The 21,499-nt window shown below is 50.4% G+C and overlaps 1 protein-coding gene across 4 annotated transcripts in view; it reads right to left on the bottom strand.

Annotated features, from left to right (window-relative positions):
- RIPOR3 (RIPOR family member 3) overlaps positions 1-20,742 on the bottom strand; it is a 104,411-nt gene extending 83,669 nt beyond the window's left edge. For 3 of the 4 annotated variants that reach the window (XM_073005869.1, XM_073005870.1, XM_073005865.1), the window contains exon 1: positions 20,318-20,740. Coding sequence is in view for 1 of the 4 variants with exons in the window: in XM_073005865.1 (XP_072861966.1) it covers positions 20,318-20,320 (3 nt within the window). In the remaining 3 variants the exon portion in view is untranslated. Of the gene's footprint in view, positions 1-20,317 lie in introns of all 4 variants that reach the window. The other variant, XR_012089107.1, reaches the window with a different exon arrangement.
- Positions 20,743-21,499: the final 757 nt, after the last annotated feature.

The raw sequence follows: 21,499 nt of genomic DNA, 5'->3' as shown, positions 1-21,499 counted from the left end.
CTTTGGCCTTTCTGGGTAAGTAGCCCTTCCCCTCTCAGGCCTGAGGCACTTGGCCACCTGGGAAATATTTGAATTTGTACAGAAGGAATAAAGAGGACCATGGCAGATCCAGTTCCTGATCATCAACACAGACTTTGCTACGAGACAGTAGGTTTAGAAGCCACCGCTGTGCACTGACCCTCTGGGGGCTTGGGAGGAAAGTGTTCTGAGACCACCCTCCAGCAGCTTAGGGGTGGGGCCTCTGGAGGTGCAGCAAGTGGAGAGGAAGGAAGCCCTGGTGTGTTGCTTTCCTTGGCTGCACTGGGTCCTCTGCAGGCCAGGATGGGCTCAATGCGTTCTTGCTCAGTAGGTGACACCTCATTAAGGTGAGGGGCAGAGGGACCTGCAGAAGGGTCTGGGAGTAGATGGCCCAGGTAAGGGTCAGATGCAGTAGAGAGTAGATTCAGATATGCTCTGGAAAAAAAAAAAGGCTGTAATCCCAGTACTTTGGGAGGCCAAGGCAGGTGGATCACCTGAAGTCAGGAGTTGGAGACCAGGCTGGCCAACGTGGCGAAACCCCGTCTCTACTAAAAATACAAAAATTAGCCGGGCTTGGTGGCAGGCGCCTGTAATCCCAGCTAGTCAGGAGGCTGAGGCAGAGAATCACTTGAACCCAGGAGGCAGAGGTTGCAGTGAGCCGAGATCGCACCATTGCGCTCCAGCCTGGGCAACAAGAGCAGAAACTCTGTCTCAAAAAAAAAAAAAGAGAAGAAGAGGGGGCTCTGAGCCAAGGTAGGGCCAAGTCAGCCAGGTAGGCCTAGGCCCAGAGCATGAGTTTTACCAGCTGCTGGTTTCGGCCAAAATGCCAGAAAGTCAAACAGCAATCCTGGGCATCAGACACGGCTAGAAACCCAAACCCTCTCCTCCTGGGAAGTCTCGTCATCAACAACCGGACACCCCCCCCCCCCCCCACCCACCCAGTGCCGGCTTAGAGAAAAGCTGGGAGGAGCAGAAGGAAATTTGAGACCAAGCATTACCAAAGGCCTCTAAAGTACTGGATCAGATTAAATTAAATCTAGTTTTTTTCCTTGTTGCCCTATGAGTAGGCTTTGTGAGAAATATCAGATCAGTTGCAGGAAATAAAGAAAGACGTGTTCTCTGCAGACCCACGTGGCAGGTGAGTAAATGTACAGCACGGGTATCTGTCACCAGCAGTGCACTCCCCTGGGCAGGCACCGCACCATCCTGTGGAGCACGGTGTCTGGCACATAGTAGGTGCTCAGTAAACACCCATGAAGTGAGGCTAATGTGTGATTAAATTCCAACCCTGCGTGGCAGCAGACAGGTGGCTGGTCTCTGGGACTGGGGAAGAACAAGGCTGCGTAGTTGGCTTCCTCCGGGAGGACAGGTTTTAAGTCAGATCCGACTGGGTTCAAACTTTGGCTTGGCCTTGTGGTGGGCAGTTTCTAGCATGGCCCCCAGTGATCCCACCTCCTGGCACGAGTGTGGGTGGACACTTCTGTTATTTATTTGATTTATTTTGAGACAGAGTCTTACCCTGACACCCAGGCTGGAGTGCAGTGGTGCGATCTCTGCTCGCTGCAACCTCCACCTCCTGGCTTCAAGTGATTCTCCTGCCTCAGCCTCCCGAGTAGCTGGGACTACAGGCGTGCACCACCATGCCTGGCTAATTTTTGTGTTTTTAGTTGTCTAGGGTTTATTTTAGTTGTATTTTAGTTGTTTAGGGTCATGTTTAGTTGTATTTTAGTTGTTTAGGGTTTCACCGTGTTGGCCAGGCTGGTCTCAAACTCCTGACCTCAAGTGAGCCACCTGCCTCAGCCTCCCACAGTTCTCAGATTACAGGCATGAACCACCGTGCCTGGCCATGGGTGGACACTTCTAATGAGCAGAATATGGCAAAAGGGACGGGATGTCACCTCCGAGATTAGGTTATAAAAGACAGTGACTTCCACCTCTCTCTCTTTCTCCCTCTCTCTCATGTGAGCGTACACACACACACACACACACACACACTTCTTGGCTTTCTTGCTTTGACACAGCAAGCTGCCATGCTGGAGATACCCACATAGAAAAGAACTGAAATCAGTCTCCAGCCACTAATAGATAACTAATAGCAATAGATAACTAATACAGCCACTCATTAGCTCTGCCCTCAGACCAGTTCTTAATCTGTATGTGCATACCCTCATCTGAAAATGGGCATAATAGCACATCCCCAACATACAGGCTAATTGTGAGGATCACGAAAATGAATGGATGGGTAGATGGGTAGATGGATAGATGGATGGAAGGATAGTTGGGTGGGTGAATAGATGAATGGGTGGGTGAATGAATGGGTGGGTGGGTAGATGGATGGATGGATGGATGGGTGGATGGATGAATGAGTGAGTGTGTGGGTGGGTAAATTGGTGGATGGATAGATGGATGGGTGGAAGGAAGAAAAGATGGATGGATGGATGGATGGATGGATGGATGGATGGATGGATGGATGGATAGGTGGATGAGTGGATGATTAGGTGGATGGGTGGGTGGATGGACGGATGGGTAGGTGAGTGGGTGGGCGACTGGATGGATGGATGGATGGATGGAACTACTAACTGGAGCCATGTGAATATCACAGAATCAGGAAGTGAAGCCCAATCAGCAAGTCCCAATGGGGCTGTGAATAACCCTCACTGAGCAGCTGTCACAATGCCAAGCACCTGGCTGTCCCCCTAGGAAAGCCCCTCACCAAGGTGAAGGCCTACCTCCATCCTCTTTACCCCAGTCAGTTCCTCCTGGGGCTCCAAAGGACCAGTGTGCTTAGAGCTACCTCTGGTCAGAAGCCAGCAGAGTCCTGCAGTAAAAGGGGTTGGAGCGTCCTGCTGAGCTCAGTACTGAAGAGGCGTCATGGCCAGGCAACCTAGCACCCTCTGCCCTCCACTGGGCAAACCCCAGGCCACATTCTGCCATCCTTTTCTCGTTGATTATGTTCCCCATGAGGCTGCTCTTGCCTAAAAGCTGGCCCAGTTTGGCACCACAGAGACAAACAAACCAACAGCTACAGCATCTGATAGTCCCAGTAACTGACTCTTGTGGGAAGGCTGCGGCCAGCTGGCCCGAGTCCCACAGCCTGACCACAGCTCCGTCAGTGGCCAGTCCTGGGGGTAACAAGGACACAGGGGAAGGGTCAGGCCCCAGCTCTCATGCTGTAACAGATGCCAGACTCCAAGTTAGGAGAATGGACTTTCCACCTGGATGCACGTCACAGTGCCCGGAACCCTAACAGACATGCATCAGACTTGACACCTTCCCCAGCCACCACCCCAGGCTTGGCTGCCCATAGAGGTGCACACCTGTCCTCCCGTCTCCTCCTGGTCTGGAGCCATGTGGGCAGAAGGGGATGTGAAGACAGATCCTCGATGTCCACAGGTGTGGGGACTGCTTGCCAGCCCATGGCAACTCACCTGTAGTGCATAGAGATTTGGGGGTAAGCCCAGTGATGCTGCTTATGTGGGCTGTCCAAGCTGGGTGGTAACCAATCCCAGCATTGAATGTGCTGAGAGCCGGACCGGTGGATGTCCCCACTGCCCTGAGGCACGTCCAGGAGAAGGCTCCTACTTGCTGTGCAGAAGGCAAGGTAAGTCTTGTCCTTGATCTACAGCCAGAAGACAGCAGGGCTGCTTCTCTCTGCATCCCAGCCTCCACTCTTCTCTAGATACCATCACCACCATGACAACGGCAGTTAACACTTAGTGAAGACCCCTAGGTGCCATGTGCCCCTGCGATGCCCACAGATGCCTCTGAGGTGGGCCCTGTAATGGTCCCTATGTTAAGGAGGGATTGTCCCAGGCCCAGCTGGTCAGTGAGGGAGGCAGGATTTGAACTCAGGCAGCCTGGCTTTGGGGCACTGCTCTCTTCCATGTGGCTAGTTCTGACACCCTTGCCAGCTAAAGTGGACACCCCTGCAAAGGTGGGCAGCCTGGCTTTGTCCTTCGGGAGCCCCTGATCTCTCTCAGGGGCCTCCAACCCACCCACTGGCTCTCCCTGCTGACAGAGCAACTATTTCCTGGCCCCAAAGCCCCAGTCTCTGGAAATGACCTTCCTTTCTTCTCCAGCTCATGGCTGTGAGAGGCTCCTAACTGCACCCACCCCCGATCAGCCAAAGCCAGTTACTCCACGTCCAAGACACAGGCATGTTAAAATGTAAACTGCCATTCATCATCCGGCAGCGTGACTGTTTGCCTCCATCAGGCCCCAGTCCGGCCTCACCACGCCTCCACGCTCTCCTCAGCGGCAAAGAAACAGCCTCGTCCTGCCAGGGCCTTCGCCAGGCCTGGCCCGGGAAGTCAGGGCTCCCTGACCCGATGGAGCGAATCGTTGTGAGCATTTATTGAATAGCATTATCTTGATGATGAATAAATCACACCTTCATGAACCATTTTTCCATTTGTAGCCCCAAGTCAAGACTCCGAAAATGTTACCAGATGTCAGGCATGAAGTATACACTCCTGGCAAGCTCTGCCATGCGTGGGAGTCACACCGCTTTTGACCCACAGGAGAGCCGGCCACGAGCGGTCCAAGGCAGGAGCAGAACTCCATGTTGGCCATTATAAAGACAAGATTCCTTTCCCCCCGCTTTTTATGGCCTCTCTGGGGAAGATGTGTCTGGAAGGAGGTGTGGGCCAGGAAAGAGCGTATCTCTGATGCCTGGGATTCCGGGACAGAATGTGCAGCCGACTCGAAGCTCTTGGGACGGGATTGGAGGGTCTCAAAACCTTGCTAGCTTTGGAGTCAGAGAGAAAAGAGTCCCAACCCCAGATTTACCATTTGCTAACATGTGTGACCTTGGGCAAATCAGCTCACCTCTCTGGCCCTCGACAGAGATAATCCTGGTACCTACTTCACAGAGTCACGGAGAGGATTAAATGGGAAGAGGAATAAAAGGAGTTTGGAGGAGTGCCCAGCACATAGTGTGTATTGAGCAAATTCTGTCGTAAGAGGAGTATTCGTAATAGCTACTATTGATTAGGTGGTGGTGTGAGTTGAACAGTGTTCCCCCAAAATTCAAGTCCACCCAGAGACACAGAATGTGACCATTTGTGGAAATAGGGTCTTTGCAAATCTAAGCAGTTAAGATGAGGTCATACTAGATTAGAGTAGGCCCTAAGTCTAATGACTGGTGTCCTTACTAGAAGAGGATAGGGGCTGGGCACAGTGGCTCACACTTGTAATCCCAGTGCTTTAGGAGGCTGAGACAGGGAGATGGCTTGAGCCCAGAAGTTCAAGATCAGCCTGGACAACATACTAAGACCCATCCAGTCTCTAAAAAAGAAACTAAAAGCCAGGTGCAGTGGCTTGTACCTGTAATCCTAGCACTTTGGGAGGCTGAGGCAGGAGGATCGCTTGAGGCCAGGCGTTCAAGACCAGCCTGGGCAACATAGCAAGACCCCATCTCTATTAAAAAATAAATAAATAATAAATTAAATTAAATTAAAAAAATTTTTTTTTAATTAGCCAGCCATGGTGGGAGGATTGCTTGAGCCTGGGAGTTTGAGGCTGCAGTGAACTATGATCAGGCCACTGCACTCCACCTTGAGCAACAGAGTGAGATCCTGTCTAAAAAAAGCTGGGACACACAGGAAGTGGTGGGTAAAGATGGTGCAGCTACAAGCTGAGGAGCAACAAGCATCCCTGACCACCAGCAGAAGCTAAGACGCAAGAAAGGATTCTTCCTTAGAGTCTTCAGAGGGAAAGTGGCCCCGCCCACACCCTGATTTCAAACTTCTAGCATCCAGAACTGTGAGAGAACAAGCTTCTGTTGTTTGAAGCCACCCAGTTGGAGGTGTGTCATTACAGCAGTCCTAGGCAGCTAATGCAGGTGGTTGCTATGCACTAGGTTCCCTGCATTATAAATGCATCATATGTGTGAATTCACCTAAATCCTCACAACAACTGTAAGAGGAAACCACCACTATTACTATACCATTTTACAGAGGGAGTGACCAAGACTCAGAGAAATTGGCTGGGCGCGGTGGCTCAAGCCTGTAATCCCAGCACTTGGGGAGGCCAAGACGGGCGGATCACGAGGTCAGGAGATCGAGACCATCCTGGCTAACACAGTGAAACTCCGTCTCTACTAAAAAATATAAAAAAACTAGCCAGGCGAGGTGGCGGGAGCCTGTAGCAGGAGAATGGCATAAACCTGGGAGGCGGAGCTTGCAGTGAGCTGAGATCTGGCCACTGCACTCCAACCTGGGCGACAGAGCGAGACTCCGCCTCAGAAAAAAAAAAAAAAAGACTCAGAGAAGTTAAGGGACTCATAGCTGGATCTAGATTTCGATTTGGTCTACCTGGTCTAAAGCCTGCTTTTAAGGGCCAACTCTGTGCCAAGTGCTAGAGCCACTTCCTTGCTCAGTCCTCACCGACCACACTGTGCTATCTGTATTCACATTTTGCAGTTGAGGAAACAGGTTCAGGCAGGTGTGTCCAAGGCCACCCTATTTAGGGACTGACAAAGGTAGGTTCATCTGACTCCAATGCCAGCGCCCATGCTGTTGACCAGACCATCCCTGCCAACTTCCCAATACGAATGCTTTGAGTGGCTCTCAGCCCCCAGACAGTGGAACACCAGCACACCAGTGCCTGGAGGGCAGCAGCTGTCCAGCAAATGTCTGCTCTTTCACTTGTTCACTCATTCAGGGCAAGTCCAATGGCAGAAGGGGCAGGAGATCCAGGGCCAGCATCAGTGGTGCAGGGAGCCCTCTGGCCCCTTAAATATCCTCAGACAATCCCAGAAATCATTCCTGGATCTACCCTCTATGAGTTTTCTAGAACAGCTACTGCTGAACTGTAGGGTAGTGAGGGAGAGACACAAACACAGGCAAAACCACACAACAGCGAAGATCCCATCAGGGCGGGAATGTTTTTCCACCAGGAAACAAGAACCAGTTCATCTGAGTTTCTTCGCCTTTTGTCCCAAGATGCAAAAATGTCAAAAATGTGCAAGGGCTCTGGCCACAGATGGACACTGTATCTCACCCCCACGGGCTGCTTCCTGCATGGGGCTGAAGGTCAGGGTGAAGGTCGCTGCCCTGAGAGTCAGGGGAAGTGGGTCTGCCTCTTGCTGTGTCACGTCCTTGCCATGGTGTGTGGGATAAGGCCCATCATCTCCCAGAATTAAGCTGTAGCTAACTATAAAACCACAGGTTAGGGCTGGGTGTGGGGGCTCATGCCTGTAATCCCAAAACTTTGGGAGGTTAAGGCAGGAGGTTCCCTGGAGCCCAAGAGTTCAAGGCCATCCTGGGCAAAACAGCGAGACCCCGTCTCTACTAAAAATACAAAAATTAGCCGGACATGATGGTGTGCGCCTGTGGTCCCAGCTACTCTGGAGGCTGAGGTAGGAGAATCACTTGAGCCCAGGAGGTCAAGGCTGCAGTGAGCCGTGATCACGCCACTGTACTCCAGCCTGGGCCGCAGAGCAATACTCTGTCTCAAAACAAAACAAAAAACCCACAGGTGAGGTCACATCAGGCTTTTTCCCTTTATTCTCCCTAAGGGCTGCACCCTCTATCAGTGCCTCCTCCAGATTCTACCTTTTTTTTTTTTTTTCAGTAGAGGTCTTGCTTATACCCAGGCTGGTTTCAAACTCAGGCTGGTTTCAAACTCCTGGGCTCAAGCAATCCTCCTGCCTCAGTCTCCCAGAGTGCTAGGATTACAGGTATGAGCCACCCACACCCAGTCCAGATTCTACTTCACACTTGGCCCTGTCCGTCAATCCATCTGCAGTCACTAAGCACCAGCTGCGTGCACCACATCGTGCCAGTGTCTGGAAGGATGCCCACAACTATCAACACGGATAACTAATAATATCAACAAGACCACAGTGTAAACGCAAAGCAATATGTGCTTGGTCTCATTTAATTCTCACATCAAACCCGTGGGATACATATCATTAGCACCCTCATTTTCTAGAGAAAACTCAGTTCTGAGGGTGGATAATTTGCCGAGTTCCTGGGAATTCGGCCTAATTCCCTTCAGAGGTGGCTGCAACTGCCTGTGGCCCAGGCATTCCCATAGATGGGTCATTTTCTCACACCAGCTTATATTTCTTGTGCCAGACACAGGGTCTAACCCCATTTGCATTATGTCTCTGAGACCTCACAAGACCTTCCCGTGAATTTGTTGCCATTACTATCATTCTTTTCTTGTTTTCTTTAATTTATTTTTTGAGATGGAGCCTCACTCTGTCACCCAGGATGGAGTGCAATGGCGCGATCTCAGCTCACTGCAACCTCCGCCTCCCAGGCTCAAGTGATTCTCCTGCCTCAGCCTCCTGAGTAGCTGGGATTACAGGTTCGTGTCACCACGCCCAGCTAACTTTTGTGTTTTTAGTAGAAACGGGGTTTCACCATGTTGGTCAGGCTGGTCTCGAATGCCTGACCACAGGTGATCCACCCGCCTCGGCCTCCCAAAGTGCTGGGATTACAGGCATGGGCTACCACACCTGGCTTTTTTTTTTTCTTTTGAGACAGGGTCTCGCTCTATCACCCAGGCTGGAGTGCAGTGGGGCGATCTCAGCTCACTGCAACCTCTGCCTCCCTGGTTCAAGCGATTCTCCGGCTTAGCCTCTCGAGTACCTAGAATTACAGGCACGTGCCACCATGCCCAGCTAAATTTTGTATTTTTAGTAGAGATGGGGTTTTACCATGTTGGCCAGGCTGGTCTCGAACTCTCGAACTCCTAACCTCAAGTGATGCACCCGTCCCGACCTCCCAAAGTGCTGGGATTACAGGCATGAGCCACCGTGCCTGGCCTTATTATTCGTCTTCTTAGTCTGCTTTCAGATGAGGACACAGAGCCACAGGAGTTACAAGGATGGAGGTGCTGGGAAGTTGGGACCAAAATCAGCCTCCTGACTCCAGAACTCATTTTCTCAATCATCATGGGTTTTGCCCCGCAAGAAGAGAACCAACCACCATGGGTGCTAAACCAGTGGCCAATATAGCAAAGTGTGTTGGAGCAGAGATCCCAGCGGGCTTCCTAGAGGAACAGGATTACAAAAAAATGGGCAGAGCCCACATGGCACAGTACAGGTTTCCTCTCTCCAGATCACATAAGGGCATTTGCCAGGAACATGGGGGCTGGGTGACCTTGCAACCCTCTGAAACTCACCCCATAGCTCCTCACTCACCAGAGGGACACAGTAGGAATCTGTCCCACCTGGCTCAGGGAGGGCCTGCCCCCACCTCCCACCCCACCCCACAGGCCTGTCTGCATGCCAGGCCAGAGCTGGCCGCATGCCCACGCATCTCTCCTCATTCTGCAGGCTCCAGGAAGGAAAGTCCAAGGCCAGGGTTATTATGGGGGTCACATACCTTAAGGAGTGAGTGGAGCGGCTGGCACACAAGCCACAGGTTATTCAGCGCAGTGCTATTCGCGATCACCAAAGATCGGAACTGATCTCATGTCCATCAGCAGGGGACGGGACTAAGATATTTTGGCACAACCACATACGACTCAAGCGTCAAGGAAGAGTGGGGGAGTCTTGAATAAATAACAAAAGCTGGCGTTTACGCAGGACTTTGCACATGGTGGGGGCTGCTTGCTAGTGCTTTGCATGTTCTTAACTCATTTAATCCTTACATCACCCCAGGAGGAGGAACCATTATTATCTCTTTAAAATGACACCTTTAAAATGATACCAGGTGGGAGGATCACTTGAGTTCAGGAGTTCAAGACCAGCCAGGGCAACAAAGTAAGACCTCATCTCTACAAAAAATTCAAAAAATTAGCCAAGCCTGGCGGTCCACACCTGTAGTACCAGCTATTCAGGAGACTAAAGTAGGAGGATTGCTTGAGCCCAGGGATCTGAGGCTGCAGTGAGCCATGATCATACCACTACACTCCAGCCTGGGTGACAAAGCAAGATCCTGTCTTAAAAAAAAAAAAAATATATATATATATATATATATATAGACACACACACACACACACAGAGACATATATACATACACACACATATAGTATTTTAAAACATATATACCTCAAAAAATATTATATATACCTCAAAATATATATGTATATATAATATTTTTAAAATATATAAAATGAAGGTGCCACTTGGTTGAGTTTATGATAAAAAAATAAAATTAAATTAAATTAAAAAAAAAAACAAAACAGAGGCACCAAGAAGTGAAGTTCCTTGAACCCAGATTCATGGTCAACAAACAGTGGACTGGGCCAGGCACGGTGGCTCACACCTGTAATCCCAGCGATTTGGGAGGCGGAGGCGGGAGGATTGCTTGAGTTCAGGAGTTCGAGACCAGCCTGGGCAACATGGCAAAATCCCATCTCCACTGGTACGGTGGCTCACGCCTGTAATCCCAGCACTTTGGGAGGCTGAGGCGGGCGGATCAAGGTCAGGAGATCGAGACCATCCTAACAAACATGGTGAAACTCCATATCTACTAAAAATACACACACACACACACACACAATTAGCCGGGCGTGGTGGCGCTCGCCTGTAGTCCCAGCTACTTGGGAGGCTGAGGCAGGAGAATCGCTTGAACCCAGGAGGCAGAGGTTGCAGTGAGCCAAGATCGCGCCCTTGCAGTCCGGCCTGGGTGACAGAGTGAGACTCTGTCTCAACAACAACAACAACAAAAACCATCTCTACTAAAAAACTGCAAAAATTAGCCAAGCGTGGTGGCACACACCTGTAGTCCCAGCTACCCGGGAGGCTGAGGTGGGAGGATCACCTGAGCTCGGGAGGTCAAGGCTGCCGTTAGCTGAGATCACACCACTGCACTCTGGCCTGGCAACCAGAGTGAGATCCTGTCTCAGAACAAACAGATAAACAAACAGTAGACCTGAAATTTGGTGCAAGCAGCAGGCGCCAGACCTGTGCTTGGTCCCATCCTCCCAGCATCTCTGTTTTGTCCTGGGTCGCTCTGCCAGGAGCTCCCTGGAACCTGGGAAGGAAGAGAAGCGTGCAGACAAGCGTCAGCACCCCCACCCTCCGCTGGCCTTGGGGAGCAGGTGTCATTAGAGGAGACTCAACTGAAGCCTGCATCTGAAACAGATTCTCATAACTCAGGCACTGTGGTAGCCAACTTCTCTCTACAGTCAATTACGGCCAGCGGGGCCCACTGATTATTTTTATAGCCTTTCCTGGAGTCATGACAAGGAAAACTAAATGATCCACAGGACCCCTTTCATCACTAACAGCCGGGTTTCACGGTTGGGGGTGGAGGAAGGAAAGAAAAATCACTTTTTTCCCCACTTTGAGTTAATCAACAGAACTCAAGTCTGGGCAGCCAATATGTTGGTGTTGAGAAAAGCTGTTCTCAAGCAGAACTAATTGGCAACAGAAATGGAATTTTCTTCCCCACCTCCCTAAAAAATATAAACATGCTTTATCCCAGAGAATTACCCTTCAGAATAGGTATTGCAGACTTGTTGTGTGCAGCTGCCCGTGCGCGGCTGGTAATCTCATGCCAACCTGGCCAAAGGCTGCCTGTGCTGGTTACAGCTCAACCAGAGCAGCCTCTTTCACAATACAATGGTCACGAAGGTCAGTGGCCCAAACCAGCCCAGCCAGCCCGGAGTGGACACTTGCTTTCCTGATGCCCAGCACCTATCTCCTGCTCCTACGAACAGCCTTTGGCTTTTGTTAGGTCAGGGGGTGGGAGGGCACCCTGATTTGCAGGTACAAGTGTGAGTGGCATTGATACCCCCTCAGCTCCAGGGATAAGCTCTGACAGGTGTAAGCCAAAGAACATATTCCAGGGAAACTTCAAGAAGGGGAATATAACATAACAAGAAACAATAGCTGGCACAGTGGCTCACACCTTCATCCCAGCACTTTGGGAGGCTAAGGCAGGTGAATCTATTTCAGCTTAAGAGTTTGAGACCAGCCTGATCAACAAAGTGAGACCCCAGTCTCTGCAAAAAATAAAAACTGACTGGGCATGGTGGTGCATGCCTGTAGTCCCAGCTGCTTAGGAGGCTGAGATGGGAGGATCTGCTTGAGCCCGGGAGGTGGAGGCTGCAGTGAACCAAGATTGTGCCACTGCACTGAGCCTGGATGACAGAGTCAAACCCTGTCTCAAAAAAACAAAAGAAGAAAAGAGAAGAAACAATAAGGCACAAGAAGAAAACATATAATGAGGCTTCTGGAAAAGATAGCTCTTTTCATTTTAGAGAAATTGAGGTTCAGAGACGTGATGTAACTGCTCAGAGGTATACAGTGAGGTGGTAGGGGATCCAGGGTTTGAACCCAAGTCTGTAGGACTGAGGAGTCTGCAACCCTTAACTGCAGGCACTACTGAAAGGCAGCATAAACCTCGGAGGAAGCCAGAAGAGCTGGATTCAAACCCAGTTCTGCCATTTACTCCCTGTGTAATATCAGGCAAGTTACTTAACCTCTCTGTTCCTCAGTTTCCATACTGTAAAGTGGGGCTTCTAAGGGCACCTCCGTTTGCAGGATCTGAGGGGTAAATAATTAATAGCAATATCTGTAAAGTGCATGCAACAGTGCCCGTCACGGACTGAGGATTTGCCCCTTCCCCACCACACCGCTTCCCACACGCAGTGAGAACCAGACCAAATAAAAGGAGGTGGAGGGGAGGAAGGAAAAGTTGACGTTATTAGATCTGTAATCCCTACTCCACGTGTTCCTTTCTGTAGTACAGCTGCCAGGCTTGGCTCTCCTCCAGGAGAAGCTGTGCCACAAAGATGTGGGACGTCACGAACACGCAGCCCATTCAAGGCTTTGGGACACTCCAGCCCCGTTCTTGGTGTCAGTCAAGGTCTAGGGGAAATTCCACCCATTCAGGTGGCAAAAAGTAAAATATCTGACAAATGCCATGTGTAGAGGGTGGCGTGTGAATTGGTACAACCATTGGAAAATAATTCAGCATACGATTTCATATTCCAGCAATTCTACTCCCAGGTACATACTTGAGACACACTCCTGTATGTGTGCGATGGGACGGTACACGAACCCTCAAAGCAGAATCGTTTATGTAGCAAACAAAACTGACAAATGGAAACAACGCACGTGGTCATAGACAGGAAAAATAAATGCTGGTATGCCATGGAATAGTACACAGCAGAGAAAAGTAAATGAACAAGTGTTATGCAATCATATCAATGAATTTTAGCAATAAAATGATTTATAAAAAATATAAGTGCCAGGGGCTGGGCACTGTGGCTCACACCCATAATCCTAGCACTTTGGGATGCTAAGGCAGGCTGATTGCTTGAGGCCAGGAGTTCAAGGCCAGCCTGGGCAATATGCAACATGGCAAAGCCCTGTCTCTACAAAAAAGCAGCCCGGTGTGGTGGTTCATGCCTGTAGTCCCAGCTACCAGGGAGGCTGAGGTGGGAGGATCACCTGAGCCCAAGAAGTCAAGGCTACAGCAAGCTGAGATTGCACCACTGCACTCCAGCCCGGGTGGCAGAGCGAGACCCTGTCTCAAAATATATATATGTGTGTGTGTGTGTGTGTGTGTGTGTGTGTCTGTGTGTACGTGCCAGAAGACAAGATATATCTTTATGTAAAGTTCAAACAGCAGTAAAAGTAAATGACACATTATTTTGGCATATATGTCAGTGATAAAACTATTTTTTTAAGCAAGGGAAATTGAGAAGATGAAAATGTTCTGGAAATGGATGGCGCTGATAATTGTACAACATTGTGAATGTGCGTAGTGCCGCTGAATTGTACGCCTACAATGGCTAAAGTGGTAAATTCTGTGTTTTTTACCACAATTTTTAGGAAGGCAAGGGAAAGCTAAACACAGAATTCAAGAAGCAGCTACTACCACAGTGGGAGAGGGAGGGAGGCAAGATGGGAAAAGAGTTCGGAAGTAGATGTAAAATGGTTGTCCGAGTTTCAGCACTTAGGCGGGGCCATGGCTTCACAGGTGTTCATCATTTTATAAATAGCTATAAAGAGATTGTTAGATGGAAGGGTAGGTGGAGCTGTTCAGGTGCCCTTTCAGTATGTCATTATAGAATTATGAATCATTCAATCCTACTTACTTTTTCTTTTTTTTTTCTTTGAGATGGAGTCTCACTCCATCATCCAGGTTGCAGTGCAGCGGTGAGATCTCAGCTTGCTGCAACCTCCACCTCTTGGGTTCAAGTGATTCTTCTGCCTCAGCCTCCCGAGTAACTGGGATTACAGGTTCATGTCACCATGCCTGACTAATTTTTGTGTTTTTAGTAGAGACAGGGTTTCGCCATATTGGCCAGGCTGGTCTCAAACTCCTGACCTCAGGTGATCCACCCGCCTCGGCCTCCCAAAGTACTGGGATTACAGGCGTGAGCCACTGTGCCCGGTCAATTCTGCTTACTTGAGGTTCATTTTTTAAAACGGAGGCTGGGCGCAGTGTCTCACAACTGTAATCCCAGCACTTTGGGAGGCCAAGGCGGGTGGATCACCTGAAGTCAGGAGTTCGACACCAATCTGGCCAACATAGCAAAATCCTGTCTCTACTAAAAATACAAAAATTAGTCGGGCGTGGTGGTGTGCACCTATAATCCCAACTACTCGGGAGGCTGAGGCAGGAGCATCACTTGAACTTGGGAGGTGGAGGTTGCAGTGAGCCGAGATGGCACCATCGCACTCCATCCTGGGTGACAGAGTGAGGCTCCATCTCAAAAAAAAAAAAAAAAAAAAAATTCCCTACCTTCAGGAAACTCACATTCCAGCATCCAGCAGGGGACACTTAAGAAAATAAGAATATATATGTATGTTAGATGATGAGACATGCGTGGTAAGGAGAAAAATAAACCAGAAAAGGGATGGAGAAGACCAGGGAGTGAAGGAAGGCTGTAATTTTAAATGGAGAGTCAGGACGGCCTCACTGTGAAGGTGATGTTTGTGTAAAGACCTGGGCGATATGAACAAGTGGGCCTCGTGGATATGTGAAGAATGAGCACCCAGGCAGAGAGAAAAGCGATTGCAAAGGTCCTGGGGCGGGACTGTGCCTGACCTCAAGAACAGCAAGTGTGGGGAGTGGGAGGGAGGAGAGACAAGGTCAGAGAGGCCCGGGCCCTGCAGGCCTTGTGGGCCGTGGTGAGGACTTTGCCTGTGCTCTGGGCAAGGTGGGACCAGGGCTGGCTGGAGACAGGAGGTGTCCTGAACAGAGAAGGAACGGGATCTGATTTCATTTTAACAGGACCTCGCTGGCTGCACACGGAGAGTAGACCAGGAGGGAGGCAAGAGAGAAGCAGAAACACCGGTGAGGAGGTAACTGCAATAGTCCAGAGAGAGACTCCATGGCCGCTGGGACCAGGGTGGAGGGAGCGGAGGTGACACAGAGCTGTCAACTTCTGGGTGCAGGTTGACAGGAGAGCCAACGGAATTTCTTTTTCGTTCCTCTTTGTTTGTTTTTGAGACAGGGTCTCACTCTGTCACTCAGGCTGGATTGCAGTGGCACAAACATGGCTCACGGCAGCTTCAACTTCCTGGGCTCAAGCGAGCCTCCTGCCTCAGTTTCCTAAGTAGCTGGGACCACAGGTGCATGCAACCACACCCAGCTAATTATTTAAAATATGTTTGTAGAGACAAGGGTCTTGCTATGCTGACCAGGCTGGTCTTGAACTCCTGGTCTCAAGCGATCCTCCTGCCTTGGCCTCCCAAAGTGCTGGGATTATAGGCATGAGCCACTGTGCCTGGCCTGATGGGATAGAATTTTTTAAAAAATAGGCTGGGCACGGTGGCCCATACCTGTAATCCCAGCACTTTGGGAGGCCAAGGTGGGTGAATCACCTGAGGTCAGGAGTTTGAGACCAGCCTGGCCAACATGGTGAAACACCTATCTCTACTAAAACTACAAAAATCAGGCGTGGTGACGCACACCTGTAATCCCAGCTACTAGGGAGGCTGAAGCAGGAGAATCTCTTGAACCTGGGAGGCAGAGGTTGAAGTGAGCCAAGATGGCGCTACTGCACTCTAGCCTGGGTGACAGAGTGAGACTGTTAACAAAAAAAAAGAAAAAAAAATGCACGTTTTAGTTCTCTTTTAAACTGCTGTGGGCATGGTTCTCCTCTTCTATTGCAGTCGCGCTTCTCTTAGCTAATGTCCCACCTGGGCCTCCTCTTTGGCCTGGACTATAAGAGAGCGGAACTTGGGAATGAGAAATATTTTCCTCTTGTGCTTGCTGGCTTAGGCCCTTAGAACTGGAAAGGGCCCACCTGGCTCCTAGAGTTTCTAAAAATAGCAAGCTGTCTGAATTTTCCTATAGGTTTGGCTTAGCCGTTCCTCTGACTTGTTCCAAGATGCCGTTTCTGTTAGGGCATCATTTGCTGTGCATGAAAACAAAGAATGGCAGGAGAGAGACTAGAAACGGAACAGGACTAATCGGGAGCCACTGCGGACGGACTCGAAATGCCCTGTGAATGCAGACACAGTGGACGCAATGGAGAGTGCGTCCCAGGGCCTTTGTCGCTAGTGGAGCTGGGGCCCAGATGCTGCTAGTGTAGACAGGGTCTCTACCCCATCCGATCTGTCTGCATCCACTCCAGTGCTTCCGGCAAGAGAGAGGAGTTCGGCTGCTGGTTTAAGTGAGAGGAAGAAAGTTGAAAGATTTGCATCCAAGGCCTGTGCCTGGGGTCTGAATTCCTTTGGAAGAGGACTGAGGACTGTTCGTGAGAGGATTTTGGACAACCCGGACACGACCATAGGTGCTGTGGAACCAGTGGTGCCCTGGGAAAGGTTTAGCAACCAGCTCTCTCCACCGGAAAGTGAGTGTGGTGCACGTGTGTGCATGGGCGAGTACATATATTTGCATATCCACACACACTACTTCGGTTTATGATAAATTGTATTGATGTAGGCCGGGCGCAGTGGCTCGTGCCTGTAATCCCAGCATTTTGGGAGGCCGAGGTGGGTGGATCACTTGAGGTTAGGAGTTCGAACCAGTCTGGCCAACATGGTGAAACCCCGTCTCTACCAAAAATATAAAAAATTAGCCAGGCATGGTAGCAGGCGCCTGTAATCCCAGCTACTTGGGAGGCTGAGACAGGAGAATTGCTTGAACCTGGGAGGCAGAAGTCGCAGTGAGCCAAATTCATGCCACTGTCCTCTAGCCTAGGCGACAGAGTGTGACTCCATCTCAAAAAAAAAAAAAATTGTCTTCAAATAAAGGATGTGCAGCACACAATTTACAAATAAAAATAAAACTTACAATACCCTTTTTTGGTACATATAATCATTTCATTCACAGGTAGCAGTTTTGTTGATTTTTTGCCCCCAGCAAAATCTGTAATCAACCTATGGTTACAATTGATGAAGGAGTATAATTCTTCAGAAATACCAGTTAATATTTTCCTTTGTAAAAAATTTCTAATTATTTGTTTATCTATTTTTTTTTTTTTTTTTTTTTTTTTGAGACAGTGTCTTGCTCTGTGGCCCAGGCTGGAGTGCAGTGGTGAGATCACAGCTCATGGCAGCCTCGACCTCTTGGGCTCAAGCAATCCTCCCACCTCAGCCTCCTGAGTAGCTAGGACTACAGGCACGCACCACCACACTCAGCTAGTTTTTTCTCAAATTATTTGTAGAGATGGGGTCCTGCTATGTTTCCCAGGCTGGTCTCAAACTCTTGGGCTCAAATGATCCTCCTGTCTCGGCCTCCCAAAATGCTGGGATTACATGTATAAGCCACCACACTCAGCCTTGATTACCTTTGTTTTTCATATAATTTATTTAATTGTAAGTTCATATAATTTAATATTTAACAATGGCTGTGTTTAGCAACCTGTTCACCTAATTCCTGAAAATCTGACAATCAGCTTTCAGAAGCTGGTACAAGCTGACTCCAGCACACCTCTGTGTGGGGACAACATGGCAAAGAATATCACTGAACTGAGGAGGAAGCCATTATCTTCGTATCTGCCCAGAACCCAGGGCATCTCAAGCGCTAAATAGCGGGAAGCTTTGGGAGTTTACAGAGACGGCACTGTGAACGCTGCTGTGCTGGGCAGGAAAGCATCTTCAAACGGCCCCAGAGGAAAGAGGAAGCAGGAAGGATGAATAAAACAAGAGACTGGTTCGCGAGGGCATGTGAAATACCCCTTTGGAGCTCCCCAGGAAGAACTGGGGGATCCTGGGGGAGCACTGAGGTTCTAATGGGGAAAACCTCAGCAACCAGTGGGCCTCTGGGTCAAAGCACTCAGTACAAACGCTGGGCCACAAGATCATGACACGCTTTCAACAACCCATGAGGCTCCTCAGAAGCTGCAGTGCCATCGGGTTGTTACAACTGACCCCCGTGCTGATGGTACCACAGGCCATCAGTCCTTTTCCCCAAGCCCGCCTTCATTCCAGCCTCCTCCAGCGCCATCCTGGACTTCTCTAGGGAAGTGGCGGGGAGATTTTCCTCCGCTCCAAACTTCTTTTTTTTTTTTTTTGAGATGAAGTCTCGTTCTGTTTCCCAGGCTGGAGTGCAGTGCCACGATCTCAGCTCACTGCAACCTCTGCCTCCCCAGTTCAAGCGATTCTCCTGCCTCAGCCTCCCAAGCAGCTGGGACTATAGGCACACACCACCATGGCCAGCTAATTTTTTGTATTTTTAGTAGAGGTAAGGTTTCACTATGTTGGTCAGGCTAGTCTCAAACACCTGACTTCAGGTGATCGGCCTGCCTTGGCCTCTCAAAGTGCTAAGATTACAGGCGTGAGCCACTGCATCCAGCCTCCCTCCAAACTTCATCTTACTTTCAGACACCCTCACCCAGTTCAGAACTTAAGTGCTCTTCAACCAGACTCATGGAATCTGAGGGTTGCAGAGAGATTTTAGAGCTTTCCTAAAATAATCCCTTTGTTTGAAAGATGAGGGAGCTGAGAGAAGGGAAGTGACTTGCTCAAGGTCACAAAGAAAATCCAGGGTGGAACTGGGTAGGGTGACCAATTGTCCCAGTTTGCCTGGGACTGGGGGAGCTTCTGGACAAGTTGCTCCCAGAGCTGAGACCACAGACTCAGGACTGACCCAAGGTGGGTGGTGGGGGGTTCACAGCCAGTCCCTGAAAGGAAAGGAGGCCTGGATCAGTACAGAGCTGCTTCAGGATGGAATTTTCCAAGGGAAGAAAAAAGAAAAGGCCACATCTGGGTGCTGGGACCTTTGACTCTGGCCTGATGCCTGGAACCCCAGGGATTCCCCACCTGCTGTGTGTTTCCTGGCTCTTGAATGTAACCTGCACCCTCCCTTTCCGTGCCAGGGAGACACGAACTGACTTTATCTGTCTCTTATCTCTTGGCTGCTGCCAGTCACAGCTGCAGGGATATATATGCAAATAGCTTACGATAATATTAATATGTGATTCCCCCCAGGGGAGGCATGTGGAAAGCGCTGTACACGTTTCACAATTCTATTTCATCCAAAAACGCTGCACGGGCCCAGAGTGATTCGAAACAGATTTTCTGCAAAGGCAAAATAAAATTGGAACAAAACCTAGTTGAGGCATATGCCAGTTTCCCAGCCCCCAGCTCTCTCCACCTCTGACATATTAACCCTCTTCTCTCATGCCCCCAGGAGCCTCCTACAACAAGGCAGCAAATCTAGGAAATTGCACTGGGCGCTCGTCATTCAAGCCTGGAGCCCCTGCCCCATCCCAGGGCCGCCAGCCCCCACCCTGGCTTGACACATCCTTTAGAGAGTAAAAGGCTGCTTGCCGGTGTCAGCCTGTCACTCCTGTCCCACCTCTGCCTCCCTCCTGCAGGTGATGCTCCATCCATACCTCCTTCTCCTTCTCCTTCACCCCTGCTGCTTGGGATAATTGCAGAACCATGGAGCACAGAATACAGAATACTGGGGGTGTGCAGAAGAGTTTAGCCAAAGCAGAGTCGGAAAAACCTAGGTCTTTTCTGGTTTTTGCCACTGACGGACTGTGTGACCTCAGCAAGTCAGTTCGCTTCTCCCAGCTGCTGTTTCCTCAGTGTACAATGAGGACACCAATAATACCTACCCCACAGCGGGCTTACAGGGATTTCCCCAGCCGAGGCTTCAGAAATGCCTACACAGTGCCTGGCCTATCGCAGATGCACAAGGAATAGCTGTCATCATGAGAATCTCTTAAAGATCACCCAGTTCAACCACGGTTTTAGAAATGGACAAACAGAGGCCTGGAGAGGGCAAGTAACTTGCCTAAGGCCACACAGCACAATACCGCCATCCCATCTCAGACTCAACCCAGGTTCCCTCCTCTGGCCTTGGGAGCTCCAGGTGGCCTGTGAGGAAGGGCCGCCTCCTCCCGTCACCCCCAGCTCCAGAAGTCTGTCCACACAAGGCGGCATCACGGCACACATGGGAAGCAGTCACTTCACACTCACCATCGAGCAGGTCTGGACACTCAAGTGCAGTCCCGCCGCCCTCCTTGCAGCTGCCTCACTTTCTCTATTGCCGCCAGCAGGCGTCTGCCCCCATCTGGCCCGGGACTCCCGGACTTGAGCTAGGGCTCGGCAAAATCCATCCACTCTGGCCACCAGCCGCGGGTCCCGCTCTCTGGGAAGATCGCCTTGAGGACCTGCTGTGCCCCCAGTCTTCCTTCTGGTGCAGTGAGGCCGGTGCCCTGCCGGGCTCTGATAATGCAGCCGGGACTCTTATCTGGCCTGTGTCAGGGTGCAGGCGGCCATGGAGCTGGGGTTCCAGGAAGCCCTCCTGGGGCCCCCCAGCCGGCCCCGCTCCCCCCGGATGCCGCCTGCTGCTCTGGACGCGGCCGATTGCTTGTCAGTGTCACTCCCAGCTCTGCCGGGGGGAATTCCATGCTGGCCCCCTGCAGGCGGGGCCCCCACCCCTTCACGTCCCACCCCCCACTCCCATTTTGGCAAGGGGACTGGGAAAAGGCAGCTAATTTCAAGTCCGCACAGCGTTTGTGGTCGTGTCCTGAATCCTCCACGATTAATCACAGAGCATCTGATTTCTGCTTTGCCTCAGAGAGGGGCGGAGGGGACGCCTGGAAGTTTCTGTTTACTCCATTCTGCACCAGGCTGCGTGCTAATCACAAACAGACTGGGACGCAGCCTACCCCTCCGAAACTGCTCTTGGCCACCCCTCCCTCCTCCAGCCCTCTCCTTACTCTTCTTACCTTGTCACTGTCCTCCAGCACCTTCCTCACTCTTTCTCCTTTCCCTCCTTTCTTTCCCCTTTCCCATCTGTCCCCCTCTTCAGTCCAGATCTGATCCATTGCACACCCCTTCCTTCCGTCCTGGGTTTCCCCCAAGCCCCTTTCCCCCTTTGCGCCTCCCACTTCTCCTAGATGGAGAGTCAGCTTGGTTCTTTCCTTTACATCCGTTAGTGAGGGTCAGGCTCTTTTGTTATTTTTTTTCTTTTTTATAACTTAATTATTTCAGGGTTCGGGGTGGGCACTCGCCCCATGCCCCGTCACACTGGTGTGTGTACAACTCCTACAAAGTTAACAGTTTCTGCGGGTCAAGGGGTGGGATCCAAGCTTGGTGATGGGCACAACTTCTTTTGTCCACTTGACAGGTCTCTGCGTTCTGATTCTGTTCAGG

This window comes from Chlorocebus sabaeus, chromosome 2 (genome assembly GCF_047675955.1).
Source record: "Chlorocebus sabaeus isolate Y175 chromosome 2, mChlSab1.0.hap1, whole genome shotgun sequence".
Lineage (NCBI taxonomy): Eukaryota > Metazoa > Chordata > Mammalia > Primates > Cercopithecidae > Chlorocebus > Chlorocebus sabaeus.
The sequence above is the reverse complement of the archived record's forward strand: the minus strand, read 5'-3'. Positions and strand labels throughout refer to the sequence as shown.